At 38.5% G+C, this 24,617-nt stretch overlaps 1 protein-coding gene across 5 annotated transcripts in view; it reads left to right on the top strand.

Moving 5' to 3' along the window:
- The window catches only part of CACNB2 (calcium voltage-gated channel auxiliary subunit beta 2), a 246,700-nt gene that overhangs the window by 152,756 nt on the left and 69,327 nt on the right, over nucleotides 1-24,617 (top strand). For all 5 annotated transcript variants that reach the window (XM_059842063.1, XM_059842049.1, XM_059842073.1 and 2 more), the window contains one exon: nucleotides 9,443-9,562. In XM_059842063.1, the coding sequence (XP_059698046.1) occupies nucleotides 9,443-9,562 (120 nt within the window). The remainder of the gene's footprint in view (nucleotides 1-9,442; nucleotides 9,563-24,617) is intronic.

Here is a 24,617-nt window from a genome sequence, read left to right as displayed (position 1 = left end):
CCTGGTGATCTGGAGAGGTATCAGTTGACTGGAAGCTGTCCCATTTTTCAAGAAGGGCAAGAGGGATGACCGTGAAATTTACAGGCTTCTCAGTCTCACTTCAGTGACTGGTAAAATTTTGGTGAATATTGTTCTGGGAGTTACTTAAAACCACTTAAAAGACAATGCATTGTTGGTCACAGCCAGACCTCCTCCTGAGGGAGGAAGATCCTGCTAGACAAACTTATTTTCCTTTTATGACAGTATAATCCACCCAGTTGATCAAGGGGAGCCAGTCGAATTTTTTGGATTTCAGTAAAGCTTTCAATACTGTCCCTCACAGAGTTGTTCTGCACAAGATGTCCAGCTCAGAGCTGGTTAAACACATCATGTGATGGGTGAGCAGCTGGCTCATGGCTCAGGCACAAAGGGTTACAGAGAATGGAGTGACAGACTGGGGATCTGTTGGGATTCTGGAATCTAGTGGGATTCTGAGGTTTTACAGGGCTCAATCTTAGAACCAGTTCTCTGCAACATCTTCATAAATGACTTGGACACAGGACATACTGACATACTGGATAAGTTTGGTGATGACGCTAAACTGGAATGAGATGTTGGCTCCCTTCAAGGCTGAGATGCCCTGCAGAGAGATGTTGATAAATCAGAGGGCCAGGCAATCACCAGCCAAATGAAATTCAGCAAGGGAAAGTGCTGGATTCTGCACCTGGGATGGGGCAACCCTGGATGTACAGACAGACTGGGGAATGAGAGGCTGGAAAGCAAAGCTGTGGAAAGGGATCTGGGGGTCCTGGTCCATGGCAAGTTGAACATGAGCCAGCAGTGCCCTGGCAGCCAGGAGGGCCAACCCTGTCCTGGGGGGCATCAGGCACAGCACGGCCAGCAGGGCAAGGAGGGCATTGTCCCGCTCTGCTCTGCTCTGGGGCGGCCTCACCTCAAGTGCTGGGGGCAGTTCTGGGTGCCACAATATAAAAAAGACATTAAACTGTTAGAGTGTCCAAAGGAGGGCAACAAAGATGATGAAGGGTCTGGAGGGAAGCTGTATGAGGAGCAGCAGAGGTCACTGGTCTGTTGAGCCAGGAGGACATTGAGGGGAGACCTCATTGCAATTGCTATTACAAATTCCTTGTGGGGGGAAACAGAGGGGAAGACACTGATGTTTTCTCTGTCTTGCCCAGTGACAGGACCCAAGGGAGTAACCTGAAGCTGAGTCAGGGGAAGTTCAGGCTGGATATCAGGAAAAGCTTCTTCACCCAGAGGGTGGTTGGGCACTGGAACGGCTCCCCGGGGAAGTGGTCACAGCACAAAGTCTGACAGAGATCAGGAAGAGTTTGGAAAATGTTCACAAACAAATGGTGTGACTCTTGGGGATTGTCCTTTGCAGGACCGCAAGTTGGGCTTGATCATTGTGGGTCTCTTTCAATCTGGGACATTTTATGGTTCTGTGAAATAGTAAAATACATAAGAGTTCATTGCATATGCTTAACATCAGCGTTTTTAATAAGGTAAAAAATGAATAAGAAAGTAAGCCCCCAAATCTTCAATTTTTTTATCTGGAGTAGATTAAAAATGTTAGATTTGAAAACCAGGTAAGGCCTGTATGTATGGAGATCAAAAATAAAATTCAAGGGAAATAGGTTTTTTTTCCTTCAGAATTCTCCACTGGTAACAGAATTTCATGTTGAATTTTCAAGGAAGCTATTTTTAAGTATGCAGAAAATCTTAATGACTTGAACCAAAATCCCAGATAAAAATATACTGACGATCTGGAACACAGAATCTAAATTGGCACTTTTAACTGAGCTGAGACAAATTGGGATGATGGTTGCCATGCTTTTCTGCACATTCTTTCCTTTTCTAGCTTTCTGGTTTTTTGTTGACATCCCAGATGTGTTTTCCATTTTTCCTCTTTTTTACTGTCCCCTTCTAATTTCATGGCTGACCCAATCTTTGTCTTTCTGTCTGTGCTCTTATATCAACTAAATAGCATTTTATATTCTAAATTATTTTCTTTCTGAATTGTCTTACTGCAATTTAATATCCTTTCTTCATGATATTTGCTGCTATTAATAAATACAGTCAAAAGTTATATTTCCATTTTTCCTTAAAACCCTCCCTTTCATTAAAGTCCTTTCTGCCTCAGTAAACAGCACCACAGGTCAGCTTGTTGTTACTAATAAGTCTGATTTACCTTCACCTAAGGTCTTAAACATATCATCAAGTTACCGGAGTTTTCAAAAGTTACCATGAGTCAATCAATCTGTGTTAATATCCATGTGTGTGCTGACAGTCTGAGACAAAAGACAGATGATTTAGGTTCATGCTGCTTGCAATCATTTCCTTGGTGTATTTTTCTTCCTTTGACACCTGTTTCCAAGTCATTCCACTGGCAACATCTCAGTACTGTCACCACTCTGACTTTCCTCTATAGCTCAAAGTCATTAATAGTTTAGTGCCATTCTCTAGAGCCAATTAATTGTCTCAAAACATCAAATTACGTTTATTTTCCTTTAATTTGCGGGGTGTTTTTGTTTTTTTTTTTTACAGTTCTCAATGATGTGATTATATTATTGATAAAGCTTTTTTAAAAAATTAATTTGGAGACCAACTTCTATTTCTGTCATTGCCCTCTTCCTCAAAATCCCTTTCTCTTATTTCATAAATGTGAGAATCTCTCTGTCAGAATACACAGAGCTACCAGATTATCCTCCTTCAGAGGCTTTCACAGAACTAATCTCTGCCATAATACATATACGAAACTTACTTAAAGAACAACCCACTGTGGTTATGCAAGGGATGAGTCATAATGCTGGTATCGAATATTTAAAAATGCTTTATTTTCTATTGCATTGCTACCTTGATTCCTTTGTTACCCTTTTGTTGGTTTTTTTTTATGCTCATGTTCTCTCAGCCTTTAGATTGCAAGCTCGTTCAGGCAGTGTTTGTCATTCACTTTGTGACTGTGCAGTGCCAAGCACAAAAAGGTCTCAAGGAGCCTTATATCTTAGATGTTTTTTGGAAAACAGGTAAGCTAACACACCAGAGCATCCCACAGATTTGGGAAAAGTTTAGCTCTGACTATGAGGGTTCTATTTGTTTGTTAACTAGGCTGAGCTCTGCAGCTGCCTTTTTGCATATTTTCAAAGATTTTCTGAGGAGTCTCCATGAAAAGACCATCATTCCTCTAAAAAGATCTACCCATTCCACTTTTGTTAGTGAAACAACATAGAAGCAAACATTTAGGCTAATATCATGAAATGTGAGTGCAAATGTGTGGGGGGCTATTTTTGTTTTGTTGTTTTGATTTTTCCTGATAAAGTACCTGGTACAGCTGTTTACCTGGTTCCTGAATGCCAAAATCTAGTCTTCTGCAAACCTAAGAGCTGTTTTAAAAAACTCTGCTTTCAGGCAGCTGTTGATTAGATTAGTGCCTTGCAAACATGTTAATTCAGAGCTGGATGCTGCCATCAAGCTTGCCAAAGTCATGTTAAGGGTAAAGAAAAGACTGATTTCCTATATAATCTCCTTTTTAATCACATTGCCACCCTAAAGCTCCCAGCTGTTCTGAAATTTCAGTCCTGTGATTTGAACATCTCCCATGGCTGTAGATGCCATAGGAATGCCACATAAGCTCTAGAGAACAACAAAAACATTCTAATCAACATTCAGTTTGGTTTTTAAATGCAAACATTGAATATTTTAATGGCTATGGTAGGAGCTGGTAGCCCTCCTTGGATAGTAATTTTTTGTTGACATGTAAATTTTGTGGCACTGCACTGCAGGGTGCATGCCAAGAACAAGGGAGGACATCAGGACTAGACTTTGCCTGTGTGTGGAGCATCCATGACCCATACACAAGAAATTAACAATTACTGGTTGATAGTGCCTTTAAAAAAACATGGACTCACCTTTTTCCTTTGCTAACAGGTATTTCTACAGTTTGTCATACACTTCAAATATACCTTGCAAAAAATGAATTGAATTAAATTTGATCTATCTATAAATTCTACACTCAAGTAATTAACATCCATATACTATTGTATACCATTCTCAGAGCAGCATTTTGTGTTTTCTTCAACATAATTTAAATCAATGACATTGTTTAGACATCTGGAGAAAATTTCATAGATAAGAAATTTTCACGTTCACCACCTGTGGTTCCTCTGCTCATGGTGCCTTTGTGGGAGAGCTTCTGACTTCTGAGTATATTTTCAGGTTGATCAGTTTAGGGTGAAACAACAGTCTGTATTCCCTGGCATATTATGATGTGTCAATGTCAGCAGTTTCATTTCATATTAAACTTTGACATTTCATATTTTGCCTTTGTTCTGAATCAATTTTAAAAGATTTTAAGAGTGATTAACATTTTATGGAAATAACTCTCTTTCTTTACTGTAGTTCATAGCAGTCAAGAAGGAGTTGCATATCACAAGGACACAGTACACTATCTCAAATCATGTCCTAGTGGGACGTGCCATTCTTACTGCTGCCACAGGATAAGAATGTAAGCAGTCAACAATATCTCTTTATAAATTCTGAATATTGAAGTGATTTGTTGCTCTTTCTGGCACAGTGAGGCCTGAGTTTTCCATATTCAAAGTAAAAAATCAAATGAAGTCATAATTTCTCCTTTTGGATTTAAAAGACTCATTAGCATCAAGTGAATGAAAAGATGAAAAATACTTTTTAGAGAAGACCCCACTGCTATAAATTAAGGGTTTTATATATGTGTGCAGTCACATATATTTCCTTATTCCTAGTAAAATCTCAATGCATGTTTGCTTACTGCTTCCTGCCTTCATTTAATAAATAATAATGTGAAAAGTCTTTACTTGAAGGAACTTGGTTGATCTTTCTAAGAAGATAATTGCTTCCAAATTTTCAGTAATCTGGAAACTTATCTGTTCTAATGATATCTAATTCCTTACTGGATTACCCTGCTGAAGTTAGTCATGGTACTCAGATTGTTTTTATTCTTTAAAGGCAAAACACTATATTAAGGCCATGACTGAATTGGTGAGAGTAGTGATGGCTGTATTAACCCAGTGAGAATTTATCAGTCAAAATCTATACTTAAGCTCCAGCTGTCTTGATGAAAGTTAAGCATGGATGCAGAAAACTAACAAGAAAAATAAGATATTTAGAGGCACTACTGAATTTACCTAAATAGTTTCTACCTGCAAGTAAAAAGAAATAATATAAAAAAAAAACTTTTACTTGAGGAATCCAGTAAAGATGTACACACTTCTGCATACTAAAAACATCAGACATTTATTGTCTTGAAGGAAAAGGAACTCAAATATGATCACATATGACCACTGGCAGTGTGAAAAGTATGAGTTTGCACTGTAAGAATAGCTCATAGAAGCTACTCGAATAAGTGGTAAGATAATTGGGAAATATTTTTCAAGCATGTTATTAAAACAGAAATTTATTTTTCAAACAAACTGGGCCCGTAAACTTGAAAAGTAAGAAATAAAATAAAAAGAAGAATAAATAAGTGGAGTAATTATTAACATGAGTTATGTCACTTTTATTAGACAGTTTCCCATGAAAGATGAGAAATTGGGGGGTGCAGTAACATATATTACGTACAGATATTACTGCAGCTCTTCCATATGGCAAAGGAAAAGATGGAGACATGAAGAATTTCACAAAGACTGAATTTCAGAAGCTCTTGGGAAAAGATTTTTACTGTTCTCCAGAGTAACCCAAAAAAACTTCAGCATCATTTCCTCCTTCCCAGGGAGGAAATTTAGTTTCCTTGGTTGTCATTAATGGAAGATGCACATCCATTTGTCATGATTTTATTTTTACTAGTCAAGGTATTTATTTTATATTTTCATCATAATTTTTTGTATAGGTTTAATTTTTTTTTTCATCCTAATGTGATTGAATGCATTCTTAGCTCATATAAAAATACTCAGAAGTTTACACAGTTAATTAAATGCATTTGTATGCTCCTCCTTTCCCTGTATTATCCAGCTGTGAGTTTTTTCCATATTCAAAAAGCAAAAAAGCTTCCAGCTTTCCCTTTGCACCGAAAATTTCCATGACCCTGTCTGTAACATGGGGAAAATAAATATAATACTGTGGTTGATTCATGCAATTTGTCAATATAATTAAAATAAATTGAATCACTCTGATATTTTGGATGTGTTTTGGGACTGTGGCCAGCACAAGACATGACAAGCACTGTAAATGATCTCTGTGGCCAGGAAGATGAAATTCAAATTGTAGCAATTCTAGCCTGATCTCAAAGGCATTTTGCCCTCTTTGGGAAGACAGGAATTATGTTACTGTGCTTCATGATTTTTTTTATAGGGTGAGGACTGGTAGGTAGCATACCTTGTGCACAGCAGAGTGAAGGACAGTAAAAGTGATGCTATGCTGCTTGGTCAGTGTCAAATATTGTGTGCTCACCATAGAAGTGCTGTGAGAAGCAAACACTCACACTTTCGTATGATCTTCTGTCAGGCTTAATGGCTGCTTTGCTTGTTTTCCTCTTACTTAAAGGTAGTGTTGCTTTGGGGCTTGTTTATGGCAGCATTCTTCATGGCAGCAGAGTGGCACCAAGGAGCTGCAGTGCTGGTGGGGAAGGGTTTGGGCGTGCCCTTTCCAAGGAGGTTTGAGTGTCAAGGGACCACAGAGTGTCCTGGGGCCTGGGACTCTGGGGGAGCTCATCACACCTCTCATTAGTGCTGTGATAGCATCAGTGGTTTTGTCCACAGGCCACTGGTGTGTCAGCCATAACTGGATTTAAACGCTGCACTAAACTTCTGTCTGCTTATTGATGATCCTCTTTTCCCACTATTTCTATTAGCAGCTGTGTCAGAAGTTGTGGCAAAGGGGAATTTTAAAGAATAGCAAAATTTGACAGACTTTGAGGACGTTACAGGGCCTCTGTATATTTTCTTAGCAGACAAGATATTTTTAAAAATGCAATGAAATTAAGAGTGTATTTTATTTTGATTTCTGATCCTATTGCTCTAGCTCAGGAGACGTTTTAGTTTTGAACAATCACCGTAACTTAGCAGATGTATCTGAACTCCTGAAAAGCAAAATATTTGTTGGAGAATAATTTTCTTTGTCAGTTCAAAGACAGCTTATTAAATTCTATGCTGTAACTATTACTGGCTTCAGAAAAGAAAAAAAGTAAAACATTTGTAAAGTTAAAAAGTAGCTTTATTTAGAAGTGGGAGTTTAATGACAACTGTTATTTGCTCTAATGATGATGAAATGGAGGCTGCTGCTTCACTTGTGATGGGCAATTTCATCGTTATACAGACACAAATCATGACAGGATTCGATCATTCCTGGGATATGCTGACAAACTGCGGCATGTACATGACCACTGTTCTCAGCTGTAGTCTCTATTTGCTGTTTTTCTTGTAAATCTGAATTTATATCAAAGGCAGGCACTTCAGTCAGCTACACTGATTTTTTTCACCTAGATTGCTGCATGTCCGTCAGTAAATTGTAAACGCTCTAGGGAAACCTGCCTTAGCATGTCACTCCCATTTCAGTTTATTTCAAGGTAGAGGGTGATTCTGAAAAGCAGAACAGTGATTTTTAAGGTTTTGTTTGGCTTTTGTCATATTAGGATCTAATATTTGTCTGTTACATGGTATGTTGCAGTTATTCTTTGCTCCTTTTCTCTGCTAATGTCAGAAGAAATATACGCAGTAAGCAGGGGGTTAAATTCCCACTCAACAGGCGTATTTTTGGTTTCTGTAAGGGAAATGTGAGTGGAGCTCAGTGCTTTGCAGCGGAGGGCAGCACTCCGTGGCAGAAGCAAGCATCCAAAGGAAACGTGGCTGGCAGCAGACATCCATGACGGGAACGAAACGCTGTACCAGCTCTTCCAGTTTCACAGGGACCTCGCGTTTTCCAGCTGTTTACCCTTGAGATGTAAAATGGCAATTTGGCATAGGCTAACAGCCTGGTGTGATGTGAGCATCTGCGTAAAAGGCTGCACATATGGAGCATGCCCAGTGGTATGAACAGCCTGTTACCCCACCCCCAGCCAATCTAGGAAGAGATGAAATGAACTTTGCACTTGCAAATGTCACTGAATACATTTTGCACAGGATTTTAAAAGGTTCTTTTACAAGCACTATTTTTAACAGCCAAATCCGCCCCCCAAAACAGAAAGGAAAAAGCCCTAGGTATTTTTCTGTGATCGATCTCAGTTTATGATCAGCTGAAGCATCTCTCACAATATTTCCGAAGCTGGTTTTATTTCATGTTTTTATCATTGAAGTTGAGATCTTTGGAGGTGGTTTGGATTTTTGGGAGTTTTTTTGAATTTTTTTTTTTTTTTATTTTTTCCTACTGGCATGAGAAAATTTGAGAATTTAATTCCAGTAGAATACTTGGAAGCAGTGAGGCTGGAAGCTTGAAAGGCAGAGGGAAGAGAAGGAAGGCTCTCACGGCAGAGCATGGATAGGAAAGGAGCTGTGATTCTGCAGTGCTCAGTGTGCACATGTTTTATGAGATCAGTGCCGGGCGCTGCAGCTGCGGACAGTAACTGAGCTGTCTGGCTAATGAAGGCCACCTGGATCAGGCTTCTGAAAAGAGCCAAAGGAGGACGTCTGAAGAATTCTGATATCTGTGTAAGCCCTGCATTTTCCTTATCACCTTATATTGTATATATTGCAAGGAGGGAGAGAAAAAAGGTGGTGAGGAGAGGACAGTTGTTTTCATTCTGATTGAATTACCAGAACTCTATTTTGTATGCAGGGAGATGCAGAGGGAAAGCAGAGCTGTCATTATTTATAGAGCTGTTCTGGCATTGTGGCTGCTTCCATTGTGGTGATACAGGGACATGTGTTCAATCCAGACGGATTTTATTAGTTGGAAGTTGATTTGTGGTCATTTGCATGTCTTGCTGAGGGGCAGAGATGGATAAGAGCCATTTGCTGTTTTCATGGGGAAAGTGTGTCAGGTAAAGAGGCTGCCCTAAAATAAAAATGCATAGCAGAGATTAAATCTCTTAGCAGTGATATTCTGTAATGGTAATTATTGATGGTACATTTGCATTTTCATAATAGAAAGCCTTTTTGCTTGCTATTTCTGTCACTATTTAGAGTTCTAATTTTTATGGAGCCATCCTTGAAGCTGCTGTGTGTCCTTCAGCCCTGCACTGCACCAGTGCTGTAAGTCTCCAGAGAAACTGGCTCTGCTTGCTGAAAAGCTCACAAATAAGAGTGCAAAGATAGGGCAGGAAGTAAAACACTGGAGAAGGCACCTGCACTTTTTGAAAAGTTTCCAGAAGAAAATGTTTACATAGATATAATTTCTTCTAAATGCATTTACCTTTTGGGCAGTTAGTCTCTTTTCAGTGATACAGAAGTACGAGAAAAGGCAAGGTATATAACCACCTCTACTTTTTTTTTTAAACATCAAAGGAACTTGTGACATTATTTTTCCTTTTCTTTTGCAGGGTTCGGCGGACTCCTACACCAGCCGTCCATCTGATTCAGATGTATCTCTGGAAGAAGATAGGGAAGCAGTGCGGAGAGAGGCAGAGCGACAGGCCCAGGCACAGCTGGAAAAAGCAAAGGTAAGGCACTGTTTCGTGTTACAAACTCATAAAATGCATGGCTCTAAAGCCGGGGTTGAAACTAGATGATTTTTAAGATCCATTCTAACTCAAACCATTCCATGGTTCTTTGTCATCTCATCCATTAGTGATAAACTGTTTTTAATGTGTTAACATATCGATTAGAGCTCTTGTAAACCTTCCAGACAACAGCTGAAAATATATGCTCCATGAAAAATCACTTAGAATCAGTTTTCTGTAGCAGGCACTTGACTGACTTATGTATTTCAGAACATTCTTATTTAAATGTGTGCATTTCTTCTTTTATTAAATATAAGCATCTGTTGCAGTTTATAGGGTCAATGCTATGAGTTCTTACTGAAGATGCTTCTGAAAGTTTGCTCATGAATTGCCAGGGAACTCAGTGCTTTTACAGTGCTAAAAATCAGCCCTCAATTGAACATCCTGTTCATTTCCCTTCAAGGAAGAATCAGTCCCTACAAGTCATATGTAAATAGAGAGAATCTGTTACAAGTGTGTTTTTTTCCTAAAGACTTCACTGACTTTACAGTTTGTGTGTTAAATGACCCCATGAGTCATTTGCTGGAGGTCTTCTTCAGATTTCTCCTCTCTCCATGCTCCTGGCAGATAGTGACAGTGTAGTAAGAAAACACTAAATGAGCTTTAGGTTATTGCTGTGTGTTTATATATTTTCCATGAGATGTATTTTAGGACTGTGAAGGTTTTAGCAGTGAAACTGATGGGCTTGTTTCTCTTTCATCTATGCTACATCTTTAAATAATACTGCACCTGTGAAAACTGTGCACATTTTGTTTATTATCATTATTCATTTATCACTTCATTCCAATTTTTCTTTTTTTGGTATGCTAGCTGTGAGATTTAAATGTATTACTGTTTTCCAAAATCAGGTTTTTGTTCTAATATATTTAAATACACCATTGAGATCCCCCTTTACATCTACCTGATCTACATTTTTCTCTCACTTTCTCTGAGTCCCCTCCTCCATTTTGCTTAGTTTTTTTAATTCTTTATCTCCTTTCCATCTCCTATTCTATTTAATTCTCCACTGCCAGCTTCACCTCTGTCCATTTATACCACCTGTTTTTACAAGGGCTCTGCAGAAATCTGTGAGTCCAGATCACTGTGCTCTGTAGCTGATCGTGTGGCGAGGACCAGCTCTGTAAATAATACAGTACTATAATGCACAAGCAGACATCTTCATCAGGCCAGAAAGCCTGAATAGGGAAGCCAGAAATTTTTTTTTTTTGAAAATATAATTGTTAACTGATATTTAATAAGAGCTCCTACAGCAGCTTTTTAATGAGCTGCTGGAATGTGCCAAGTGTAGGAGATACTGAATATCTCTTTGAAGTTGGATCTTGCTGTTCTGTGATTAGTGTAGCAGAAACTCAACAGAAGCAGCTCACTTCTTCCCTTCAGCCTTGTATCTCAGAGATTGCTGATTGTAGTCAGGAGTTTCAGTTTTATCAGGGGTGGGTTTTGCTAGTTTGAGGTTTTTTGCTCCTGGAAAAGATGATAAGGGCTGCCCTGAAATTCAGGTGAAGTTTTGAATTTTATCAGTAAATGCACAATCTTGAAAAGAAGAGTTGAAGTAGTAGTATCTTGCAGATTAATCAGGGTAGCAGTGCAGTGCTTACTGCTGAACTGATGCCTCCCTTAGCAATGAGTAAATCTATGCGAGTGTTGCTATGGGAATTTGGCTTACTGATGCTGGCTTGAATACATGGACAGCCCTTATGTAATATTCATGACCTCTAGCACAGCTGCCATTGTAGTTTGTAGAGAATCTGCTAGCAGACCTTGACTTCTAAAAGCTGTATTTCTATACATAAAACCAATGTTCCCACTCCAGCTGGCATGAGATATAGTCTCTAGGTCTGACACCGTCTGAAACTGTAAGACAACTTGTGAACAGCCAAAGTAGTAAAGGCACTGCCAAAACCAACCTGTTGTAACAATGGCTATTCCAGTCATAGAAAACACAAAATTAGTTATTTGAATACTTTTTCCTTTAAAATAGATCAAGGCTGGAATTAGATTAACATTTTTGTTTCTCTAGTCAAATGTTAAAAGGCATTCCAGGAGGTAACATATGGCAATAATTTTATGTAGAGGCTGTAACAGTGTAATATTTAGTCTAGTGCAATATTTAAATTAATACTGTTAAATAAAATATTATGTAAAATTGCTGCTTTTGTTTGAAATAAGTGGTTAAAAATGTGTTTAAATTAAGCCTAACTCAGTAGATGTAAAATATGACAGGGTGTGGTTTTTTGCCTTTATCGACGGTTCAGTCCTTCACCTCCCTGAAACACAGTAAAATCAGTGAAGCAGTAGCTGCTGGTGGTGCCTCCTGGCTGCTGTCAGCCCCCAGATGTGTTTGCCACAGGCTGCAGATTTGCTGCCTGCTCCCCACGGCTGCCTTACCTATGCCCTGACTGATTTCCAGGCAGAGCCAACTGACAAAGCTGCTTTAACTTTTGCCTTTTCTCTTTGTGTGAGGAAGTGTTGATCCTAAATAAAATCATTACAAATGTATTTGTCACGGGAATTAGAAGAGGGTGACACACATGAATAATGCAGTGGTAGAGGGAAGATGATAGTGAATTAAGGGTAGATAAAAAACTATTGAACCATGTCACGCAGTTAATGAAAAGAGTTAAATGACATCCATTTTCCTTTATTACAGCTAGGGAAAACACCTTAAACTGAAGATAAAAATACAGTGATAGAGCACACAATGCCACATTGTTAGGACAATTTTACGATTTTTAAATTTGTATTTTTATAGCATCTAAGTGCTTGTGTGACATGAAGCCTGAATGTGTCTCCTATACTTATCCAAACAGGGAAAATCAAAGGAAAAGCTCATAAGGAAATGCACATTCTGGCTGCCTTCATTTATTTATTTAATACAAGCATTGCTTCTCTGGAAAATGCTTAAGCATATTTTGCTGACTCACTTTGGCATGTGACTTACTGTAAGGAAGGTGGGGCCATGGGCACATGTTTGGAGTCATCCAGGGACAGAAAATTAAGAGGCAGCTGATGAGGCTACCTGCAGGCCAGCATCTACTCCTGAAGGAAACAGATCTGAAATGAAACTGTTAAGCTCAAAGCTGAGATTAAATGTTCTTGATTAGAATAGTTTAGCAATAAAAATGCAAAAAGGCTGGGACTTTTTGTTGTTGTTGTTTTTGTTTGGTTGGTTTGATATAGGGGAAAAAAAAAATTGGAGGTGTTAACGATTTCCTGAGTGCTCTCCTCACAGACCATAGCATGTGCTAAATCTAGGATAAAGAGAGAGGACCCGTGTTGTGTCCAGGTAGGGTATGCTAATAGTATCCAAATCTAAGGGCTTCCTGTGGTGTTTTGCTGAGTTTCCTATTTTCACAAAATCACGAATCTTCAGCGTTGACAAGCCAAAAAAATAGTGACATTAATTATGTTTGTCACTAATAATTAAAAAAAACATCATTTCTACAGTCAAAAAAGCTTTTTAGTTGTTGAAGGATGATGATTCAAAATAAAAAAAATGACTGTCAAAATGAGATCATGGCCCATGAGAAGTCAGTAATTGTGTTACTAATAGGAAATCTCAATTCCCCTCAACTCTGCTTTGTTTGCACTCCACCTAATGCTCCACTGCTAGCATCTCTTTAGGCGTTTGTAAAATTTGAAATTTATATGCTTCTAGTTTTAAATTTCATTAAAATAATTTTTATGTTCATGTGGTGAGCCATGGAAATTTTGATACTAGATGTCCCTTTTCTGGGTCTGAGGCAATGATATAAGCTGTCACATTTTTCTTTTTTTGATGTGTGCTGTAGTAGTGGTGATGGCTTGTGACTGTGAGTAATAATGCAATGTCTTAAATGTAATGCATTGCCTCCATGCATGGTTTGGGGACCACAGCTTTGAAATGTGTCGCAGGCTGGGATAATGCCTACATAGCTCTGTGAGGCTGAGGGCATGAAAAAGATTGTCAGATGTAATTATCCAGTGCAGTGTGCCAAGACTAGTTATTTGAGTATTTATTCACTCTCAGACAGGTTTCACAGCCTCAGAATGACCCCATGCTGCTAGCGGGCAGCTGAAAAGCTAGTTGAGGTGTGTCTACTGAAGCTGCAGTAGCATTTTTGACAGGCCAGAAGTGCCCATCTCCTTGATGTGCATCCTTATATTATGTCATCTTGTTCCCTCATGGACATTCTTTCTATTTTCTCTCAATTACCAGAATGTCATGGTGCTGAACAGCACACAAAGCTATAGCAACACAGGATAGTACTGTTAGCTGTTGTGTGGTAATATTTTTTTTTCACTGATTACTTCTCATTTGCCCTTATGTAACACTGGGATGTAAAGCAGCTTCCTTTATATTCTTTGTGACCTATAGTTTTTTCTCGTGTGTATTATTGATGCAATATTTGTTCTACTCTAGTGCCTGCTGTTATATTGGTTATTTCCCTGAACAGTTTATCACTTTTTACTGTTGGGCTGCATTGTTGGGGGCTGGAATTCTTCTTCCAGTGGGGTCTCACATAACCTGGAATTAAATTTCCTAGAGACAATACTGTTTCCAATTAGAAGACATCGGTCCCATTCATACCATGATTAGAGTGATGAAATATGCTTACTAAGTAGCATTTCTTCTTCTGCTTCTTGGGTTTGAGTAGAAAAAAAAGAGTGCAGGGATATTAACCCAGCCTACATTTAGAGACCTAGCTGTAGATACTTTAGTATCCTGACTTTCTCCACATAATAAGGAAGAGAAATAAATTGTCTCCAAGGAATGGATGCAATACTGAGACAGCATTTTGAGATTCTGAGGACAACCACAGCTCTTCTGCCTGCTCTTTCACCTGCTGCTTTCACATGAGCCTGCTCCCTTGGTGAGATGTCTTTGTTCTGTTTGTTTTTTATGGTTAAATTACCACATAAAGGGCAGCAGTGCCAGTGGTACTTTGTGTAAAACTAAATAACTTCTTCATTAAGAGCAGTGTGAAAGAAATATTTAAAGAGAATAGGTGTCATAAGCCAAGTGCAAATATCCTTGCCTGGATGTTTTTCTGTTCCTTGTCCCACAGGTCTCTTGTACACCCAGCCAGTGAACTGTAAGCTTCTGCTACAGGCTGGTACTGCACAGGTCACAGCAGAGATTCCTGAACCCTCATGGGCCTGTATCCCACCTGTGGCTGCTGAACCAAGCTGCAGATAAAGTGCGCTCAGGCCAGCCCTCCCTGTGGCTCAGGGGTGGCAACTGATGGGTCTGGGTGTTGAGCCAGATGTGCATGAGTGTCACAGGAGCCATACAAGAGGCTGAGAAGTGGCCTTGGGGATGTTCTCTGTGACTGTGGAGAGTGAGTGTGGCATGGTAAAGGAGGAATTAAGGTATCTCTTTGCAGACGGCTCAGGCTGGTACGATGGTGAGCAGTTTTGTTGATATCAGATTGAGGTAGATGCTGCTGGTTGCTGTAAGCAAAGTGATTTCCACTTAAGACACATATGACCTGGTTCATTAACTTTCTTAAGGTTTATAGGGTCTGATTTATTTTTCCAACATCCAAGACAGTAAGGTAATCAAAGACACTGTAATCCAGAAGTTCATTTTTATCAGCAGATGCTCCACCTATTTGATGCCGTGGTTTTTTTTAATGGTTAACATGAATTTTCTACTTAAAAGGGAATAATGATTCAAATGTAGAGGGGAAGGTAGGATTTCAGGGCATGAGCCATTGTCAAAGGTAGCTACAGTGTGTGTGATGTTTGAATATAAAAGTCTGTGGTTCTGGACCTCTGACCCTGAGATCAGTTCAGCTGGCCAGAGCATGGTGCTAATAATGGGCTATTTACTTAAGATCCTCGTGGGTCCCTTCCAGCTCCAAACATCCTGTGAATCTGTAAACAGGAGCATAAAGGAATTGTTAAAGGAAGACCTACACATGTAATTATATCTGTGTGGGCTTATGCATGTATATGTATGCATTATATATATCCTTATACACATCCCTGTGTATATATGAATATACCTTTGGTTATATGGCTGCACATATTGGATAACTATCACTGGTGACTTGAACTGGTAATTTATATTCTACAGCTGTACAAATTCCTGTTGTAAAATGGCTGATTTGGATGCAGGGAGAACTGAAGTATTCAGGTTGTACTGAAGTATTAACCTGTGCAAAAATGCAAAGATTTTGTCAGAGAACAGTTATCCTATGATCAGAGCTGGTAGTGGACTGTTATGGGGTTTTTGGAAGCAGGAATGAGTTGGAGTAAGGACTTCAGTGCAGGCAATGAGTGTCTCACCTTGCATAGGGGCCACAGTTCAGTGCCACACATGATGTGGCACAGTGCCTTGGAGAAAAACTTGTTTGGACAACAAAGCCCTGTGCTTTCTGCTTCCTGTGCTGAGGGGACTATTTTCCAGCCAGTTCAGGAGCTAACCTGATTTCTGTTGGAGCAGACACCTGGCTGATGTGTATTATTATGCAGGGAAGTACTTGTCATCTGCAGTGAAAACAAACCTCCAGACAGTTCTTCAGTCCTTGGCAAAGATATGAATCCCTTTCTTTCTCCATAACCCAAGCTCCCAAAAGTTAGGAAGAAAGTAGAAAAAACCCATGAGTATCTATAGTTTTGGCTATATATATAATCAGAAAAAAAATGGAAGGAAGCTTCAAAAATAATCTCTTTTTTCCATCATAATTGCAACTTGTTTTATAAAATTACATGCAAGATGCCAAGGAGTTCTAACTATAGGTAGCATTAGAGTGCTTTGATACAAAATTAGACTGACATTAGATCCAGTTCTAAAGTGTTTGCTTTGGAAAATTTAATATTAGTTACATAAACGACTCACTGCTTGTATAAAACTTAAAAAAGTAATTAGGAACTCAAAGTAATCCTGCAATACCTGGGAGAAGAATGCTCTGTGTTCCCAGGTTAGGAATATTTTAAGTGCAAAACTCAGCTTGAACTATGAAGAGCATCTAGATTCTGCATAATTCAGAGTATTAGACGAATTACTTTAAAGTGAAGATACAGAGAAGTCCCACTGATGCTTTTCTGCTTATGTTCTGGATATTTTCTGGATGTGTACCTGCCATCTTTTTGTCTATATTTTGTGTAAAGCCTGTGCATATCCTAGAGCAAAAAACTTCCCCTAACATTCACCTGTGGACCCTGCAGAAGGCTCTGAACACTTCCTATCTCTATTAACCTCCAATCCTGCTTAGACGTTTTCCTCCAGGATTTTATAACCACCTGGCTTGTATTCCCACATTAAATGCAATAAAAACTCTATTTTATACTCCTAAAATGATCAGTCCTGAGGTAAAATGTGTATACTGAGATGCATTTTAGGCTGCCACAAAACATCAAAGATTAAGCAGACATTTATTCTTTGTGAAAGTATAGATAACCATTTACCCTTCTCCTTTCATTTTGGTCATGGAAACGTCGCCAGTGGGCTTTAGTCCTGTAACTTTCACAACTACCTAGTTTCATTTTTACTTACTTGATTGAAACAATTCTACTTTATTTACAAGTAAGCAAGCAAGCAAATACTTTTATTGAATCTGATATGAAATCTTTATCTATAAGTTTCAAATGGTATTCTCTAGCTTAAGATGAGATAGTTATCACTGAAATATTACTTCTTGGATTTATTTTTTTAAAATGCATTCTTCTCCTTGCTAAATAGCTTGAGGGTGATACTTAAATCTGATTTTATTGTTAGCAAGACCTGCAAACAGGACCTGTTTTAAAAAAAGATTCAGTGTCAAGCAGTACAATAGTGCAGAAAATTCAGATTAATATTGTTGCAGAGAATTCAAGAGTTTCTCCTTTTTTTTTTTTTTTTTTTTTTACTATCTCCAGCTTTTCTTTTCTTAATATTCTCTCTGGCCAGATATGGGTGATTTTAGCATACTGTAATTGTTATATTAATTTTTAGTTTATTCAAGTGGTTGCCTGTCATAACTGACATTAAAATAAGAACTTCTAATTCAATTATTCCTAGAAGTGAGACTTCCTCTTGCTTGTTGGTGTGTAAATACGTGAGTTAAATACATGTTAGCAAGATTGCCCTTTAATCACATTTCGGAAATCTTATCAGATAAGATACATATTTTCAAGGTGATTTGTTGTTTACATCTAAAATACAGGATCCAGTTTGAACACTGATGATTTATTTTCGGTATTTTGAACACATCTGCATTTGACAGGTATGGAAAGCAGGAATGCACCCCATGGTTTGAGTTTTGTTGTGCAAATATGCTTGTGTTATTGAACTGCAAGTCATCTTTTTTCAGTGAGTGAAGGAAAAGCCAAGGGAAAAAAACAACTTGAAAAGGAAGATGAAGGATCAAACTGCAGCTGCTTTGATTATTTTGACTGGAGATGTCAGATTTTTGAAGTGAGAGAAGAGATGCGCCTGCTGCTTTTTGGCTCTATCCATTTGGCCAATTACTTAAAAATGAATTTTAAAAAGTTTTTTGGATTCTAGTATTTAAATTGGGGTAAAACATGTGGGCACAAAGCATCTGGGGTTACTCTGGGTGTCACCATTGTCTGTCACAAGAGAAGCACTTCCTCACAGAAGTGAAAATGAGAAGTTCTGGGAACCTGCCATCTTGTAAATCAGCTGTGCTCATTGCTTTTAATAATCAGCAGTAATAAATGGCAGGAATTGGAAAGGAAAATCTATTTCTGGCTTTCAGAAGCAGTCAGATTATAGATGAACGTATCCTTCCCAGAGGAGCTGTAAGGGAACTACATTTATTCCAGCTCTCTCATTTGACCCTTTAATTCCCTTTTTGCAGTGAGGCACGTGATTCACTCACAAAACACATATTTCCTTGCATTCTGCCCTGGTGTTTCCTGGTAGTTCCTCCAGTTGAGATATAACACAGGGCCTCCATGGAAGTGCTCAACTCTGCTGCCTTTATAGTAGCCATGGCGTGTTCAGTGGACCTGGTCTGCTGGGGTTGAGCGTGGGCCTGCCTCATGAGCTGCCCTCCAAGGGCTTGAGCTGCCTTCTGCAGGCACAGAGATGTGACATTTCTTACAGGAACATGAGGAAGGAGGAGTGTTCTCTGTTACCTGTCACCTGTTCTCTGTGCCACTCAGCTGGCAGTGACTTGGGAGACCCCAATAGCTCCAGCAGCCTGTCCCAAAGGAGATGGGTGCTTTCCTTTGGTGAGGTGAAGGAAGGCACAGCTGTGCTGGTGTATATGGCTGTATGCATGTGAACTCTAATGAAACCCTTACTTTTTTCCTCAGAAAGGAAGAGCTTCCATACTCTTAGATTTAAGCTCAGCATAAAATTGCCAGGTTAAATTACCCAGTGTAATCCATATCTGCCCAGTTTGCCTTCCAGAGCAAGAGCTTGTCTTGGCATTACGCTCAATGCTGGGTAAAATCTCCAAGGGAAGCTCTCAGTCCAGGAGCTTCTTTTGGAAGCCCATGATTACAGTAGAGGCCTGAAGAAAATGGGAGGTTAGGAAAGGATAAAGGGGCCAAAGTGGAAAGGAATTTGGAATTTTGGAAAGGAATAGACACTGTGTGGATTGACTCTCACAGCTTTGTTCTGTGATTCAGCTTGAAGAGAATCCAAGTGGGAAGGAAAAACAGGAGCTGTTCTTGATTTGGCATTCTTGAGCAGGTTTGAAAGTTTCAACTTCTACCTTGTATATCTCAGACTTGACAGTATTTCTCTCACACCCGCTGGCTGTGCTGTGTCTCTCTGGCAGCGCAGTTTCATGGCAGTGGCTTTGGCTCAAATCATTGTTTTGAGAAGTTTCCATCTGCAGCTGCTCAGTTCATTTGTTTCAGGAGGGTTGTTTTGAAGCCAGCTTGGTTGGGCCCAGTGTGCACGGTGCAGCCTTATAGGCAGCAGTGTGCTGTGGTGTGGGGAGTGCTCCAAAGCACAAGGCTGCAAAAGCAGTGTACCCTTTTCACTAAGAAATTTACCTTCTCCTGTGTGAGTTGGGATCTTGCTCTTAACCTCCTGCTCATCATAGTTTCTGATACAGCAGCAGATGCCCTTGGGTGTTTGTTTACCAGCTGGTAGTGAATTGATTACTCTTAAGCACTTTCCTTCAGAAGCTGTCTGATGTAAACAGGGACATGGCTACACATTTGCTGCTTAATTCCAGGAAAATGAGCAAGACATAAAAGATCATGAAACAATGTATCTGTTTTACCTGCTTAATTCTGTCTTGAATGGACAAGGTCTTATTTTGGTCTCAAAAATTACATTTCAGTGTTTCTTCCTGAATGTCCTTGCAAACCCAGTAGAAATTTGGTCTAATGCAGTCTGGTGGAGAGTTGTGTTCCAACAGTCAGGAGTAGAACTACATTTTCTCCTTAAACTTCAGTGTATGTTGCAGCAATTTCACTCTGTTCATGAGCTATAGGCTCTCTGCTGTTGCTGCAGTACTGATGCACACTAGGACAGGAATGAGGACAACCATAATTCAGCAGCTGGAACATATAATATAGATACCAACCTGCATGCATCTTTCATGTCATCACAAAGACAGCTGCAATAGCTTTTTATGAATTTTGTTCACACTGGGTTCTTGAAGCTGTGTTCATTATTTCTAGCCACCATGAATGTCTGCTCTTGTACATGACTTCCTACTGAGTCTCCCTGGGTGTTTTAATGCTGACTTAAAGTTATCACCACAGTGATCTGTTGACATGGAAGACCCCCCACACTACACATAATAAACCCATTCCTTTATGAGAGCATGGAATTGTGGAGATGAAAGGCCACTAAGTACGATATAACTGTATCTGGTTCTCAGATGTTTATATGAAACTAAAATTCATCATATGTGTATCAGGGGTATAAATTTTGTTAATTGTCAGCACAGAAATACTTCTTCTTTTGATGCATAACTGATATTGTCAGGTTTGTTATGTATCTATACAAACCAAAATAGCTTCAAGTCCTAAATTCTTTTCTTTGAAGTGATACATAAAGCATGTATTTGTTTTGTGAGATAGTTCATTTAGGAGTTCATACAGAGTATTCCATGTCAATACTGCTACGATGTCTGTTAAGATTCTGTTTATGATTATAGCACCAAGCTCTAGACAAAATAAAATACTATGTTAGTTCTTTAAAAAACAAAACAAAACAAAAAACAGAAAAAGAAGTGGTGCTTTTCATCAATAAGCTCATTTATTTTCAGGGATTTCTATAAACCACGGATAACACAGGAACCGCCAGGTCAAAACCTGTAAACAATTTTCTTCCCTGTTAAAACTATTTGTTTTGTGTTGAATAGTTTACAGAGGAGTAAAGATATCAAGTTCCAAAATACACATAAGGATTTATGTCACATTAATACAGCAAGAAAAAAACTCATGTGCTGATCCCTCTTCCAATTTAGGCCTAAGAAGTATCTAAGCGTTTGAGAGATATATGGAAGACCCAGGTTGGATACCATCCCTCTGTATTTATATCAAGGAATTAAGTTAGTTTCTTTTGCTCCAGGTTTTTTTGTAATTCTTCTAATGAAGCCAACCTGAACATTTAGATGGCAATAAAAGTGGAAGAAGGTCTTATCAAATCAGTTAAATCTGGTAAAACTTTTTTTCAGTGAAGGAACTTTGAATGGAAATAGAAGATAATATAATATTTTGGGACAGTTCAGAACATACAGTTTGAATTTACGTTTTAAGTTAAGCAGCTAATCAGAGTCTAAGAGCACACATTTATATTGTTCAAGGAATATAAATTTAATTGATCAATCTGATCAAATGCATTGATTTTCAGAGTCAAATATATTTTTTGTAGAGTTTTTTCAATTTTTAAAAAAATTCTAAATGTTAAAAAAGTATTTTTTACTTCTCATTATTGTAGATTTTTGCTTAAATAAAAACTCTTTAAGGTTTTTTCTAATAGCTTTTTCAGTACACTCAATATTTTTTTGTGGCTTTGGTTCTTCACATTTTGTATATAAAGTTTGAGATTTTTGGTAAAGTACAAGGTCTTTGATACAGTAAAAGGGAGATAAATTGTTGAAGATTCAGCAAATTAAGTGGTATTTCTTCTAGCAAACATCGAGTAGCTGCTGTGTGTCACTTTAACTACTCTGAGGACAGAAACAGGTTTAGCAAATGTTGGGCCCTGTGTGAAATCAGTATCTAGTATGCATGTGAGAGAAACCTTCTGCAGAGGTGGGGGACGCACATGTTCTTGCATAACACTGTCAAATTTAGCAGTCAGTTGAATAACACCCAAAGAAATTTCATGCATGGAGAGTAAGGCTTCTCTAATTAGCTGTAAAAGTCCAAATGATGGGTGCTAAACACTGTATTATAGCGGTAAAAATCTCTGTAAAGCTGTAAAGCTTCCATCACTATCATATGTAAGGAACTGCTGGCTGTAGTCGACACTGTTACAGAAAACTTAGTTAAAAGCATCATCGTGTAAACCACTGCTTGTGGCTCACTGCACATTGTCTGAGGCACTCTGTATTTGCAGAAATTTATTTCATTTTGGAAGGGGGCAGAGAGAATAAAATCCCTCAAATCTTTAAAAATTCTGCAGATGTTTCTGATCCTTTTCTTCACTTCTGAATCCCAACACATGCTTCCTCAGTGTGTCCCCTCCGGAATGACCAACAGAAGCTTTAACACCAGATTCTCCTCCAGTCTGCTTTTAGAGATAGAAAGCATTTAAATTGTTTCCACTCCCTGACTAGTAGCTCAAACATTCCACATCCTTGCTAAAAGCCAGCTCAGGCTGGCATGGAAAGTGAATGGTGCTGAGACCCATAATGACACTGTCTTGCTCCCAGTATCTGCTTTGAGACCTAGTTTCAGCCCCATTAAAGGACGAATTTCTTGGATCAGCTGCATTACAAAAAAATCTAACAGATCTATTTAGTAACACATACACTGCATTTAAATTTTTAATTCCTCTCAGGGTCAAATTAGATAAATATATTTTAGTGTCTTTCTAGAACATAAAAATAAGTGTTATATATTAAATAGACCCTAAATCTTACCTATTTCCTCTTAAGCTGAGGGGAGGTATGCTGCATATGCAGAAATACAGTTTTGAGTAACATTTTGTTTACTGTTGAATCTTTAAATTGAAATATGAATTCTGTATTCAAGTCATGGCTTAGTCATTATATTTAGCCTAGTTAAAGTAGAAGTTAGCAGATAGGCTTTTAAAATTTTTTTTAAATTACTCTGATTAGTTTAGAATGTCTATCAAGGCAGGCACTTATTACATGTATAATGTATGTATGCAAATAGGAGATACAGGTAAGGAAATGAGCCTGCACTGACTGTGAAAGAAGTCCATTTGTTTGTAAGAAGGCTGCAGTGAATTTCTGCATGTTAAATAAAGAAGTTCTTTCAACTTTGTCAAAATGTAGTCCATGAAGCTAAGTGCTTTTATCCCACAGTTACTTGAAGAAAGACATGAGTCATCAACTAAATAAAGTTTACATTTTAAAAAGGAGCATATTCCAATATTCCAAATGTACTGTATTTAAATATGTTTCTAAGCAGAATTAATTTACCGTTATTTTTGTTTCCTGTTGGACTACACTAATAGGTTAATGATATAAAAAATTAACAATTTACTATAGGTGAATGATGTGATCCAGCTCTCTTGCTAGAATAGCCATTATGTGACTGCATAATGTTGGCTGAAAGGAATTGAAAATATATAAAGGCATGTCTGAAGGTCATTCTGAACTAGGGCTCAACTTCATTATTAAAATACCCTTTACCATTCTTAAAGCCTTCTGCTTCACTTCATAAATAATGAGTACATGACATCTGATCCAGGGCCATTCATCTCACCTCAGTATTTCTTCAAAAGGTACTTTATAGAGTGCATATCTACTTTATATTTAGATGTAAGTTGAGTAGTCCTAATTTCCTGGAATACAAGGTTTGTCTAGATTTCATTAGAACAGAGGATTGCATCCAAATCAACACCTTGTAGGGCAACTACAACAGCTCAGTTTGGTGCTGGGTTTACCCTCATTTTCTCAATCTCTCTCTATATTTTACCTGGCATCTTACTCTTTGCAGATTTCTCATTCTTTCCTTTCCCCTTTTCCTCAGTTTCTCCTTGTTAGTCATGATGGTGATGTGCCCAGTCCCTGGGCAGCCTGTTCCTTTCCTTCCTGCTTGGCTGGGGCATCTCTGCAGGCAGACAGTGGTGCAGGGGATGAGGAGGGACTGGGAGCTGCTCCCTGTCATGTGGGAAGATGAGGCATCAGGATCACAGTAAGAAAGTGTCATTCTTGGAAATCTTGAAAGCTCCCTCTTGTTTAAAGAGGAGAGAGAGAGAGGAAATTATAAGAGGTAGGTTAAGACCTGCTTTGCAGAAATTCCTTCATCACCAGTAGCTGGCTCCTCAGCTGTGGAAATAAAACCAACTGTGTAGACAGCACACATCATCTATCCTTCATTGTCCAATCTGATTGCTGGTCTTTCTCAACTGTCTTCATTCATGTCTTTGCCAAGCAATTAGCAAGTTGGGTGAAATTCTCAATGCCAGAATTAAACTGCCTTGAGAGAGAGCAGAAGCTTTCTTCTTTTTACCAGCAGTGAGAAAAAGCATTGTTAAATGTGTGAATTCTTTGCAAATGCACACTCGTATGATTTCCTTATAGTTCTTTGGTGGTTTGTGGTTTTTGGTTGTTTGGTTTTGTTTTTTTTTTTTTTTTGTATTCTCATCAGGAATAGAGCATTTAATCCCTTCCATTTCCTTTTAAGTATATTGGTGTTTTGGGGGTTTTTTTGGTAGTTAGTTTGCTCTTTTAAAAATCTTATAATGTGTCAGACATTTTTCCTTTCCTAGGAAGCAAGGACTAGTCTGCAGAATGAGAGTAGTATTGCTATTGCTGCTTGGTTCCATTTTTTCTTCTTTGTTGGCTTCCTTAATGTTGAAGCTTTTCTTCCTGTTCAGTTTGTGTGTTGTGATTACAAAGACTGTGAGGTATGTGCAATATTGATAAATGCAGTAGTCTAGTCCACTAAATGT

Source organism: Haemorhous mexicanus, chromosome 1, assembly GCF_027477595.1.
Source record: "Haemorhous mexicanus isolate bHaeMex1 chromosome 1, bHaeMex1.pri, whole genome shotgun sequence".
Taxonomy (NCBI): domain Eukaryota; kingdom Metazoa; phylum Chordata; class Aves; order Passeriformes; family Fringillidae; genus Haemorhous; species Haemorhous mexicanus.
This window is presented reverse-complemented; position numbering and strand designations above follow the sequence as displayed.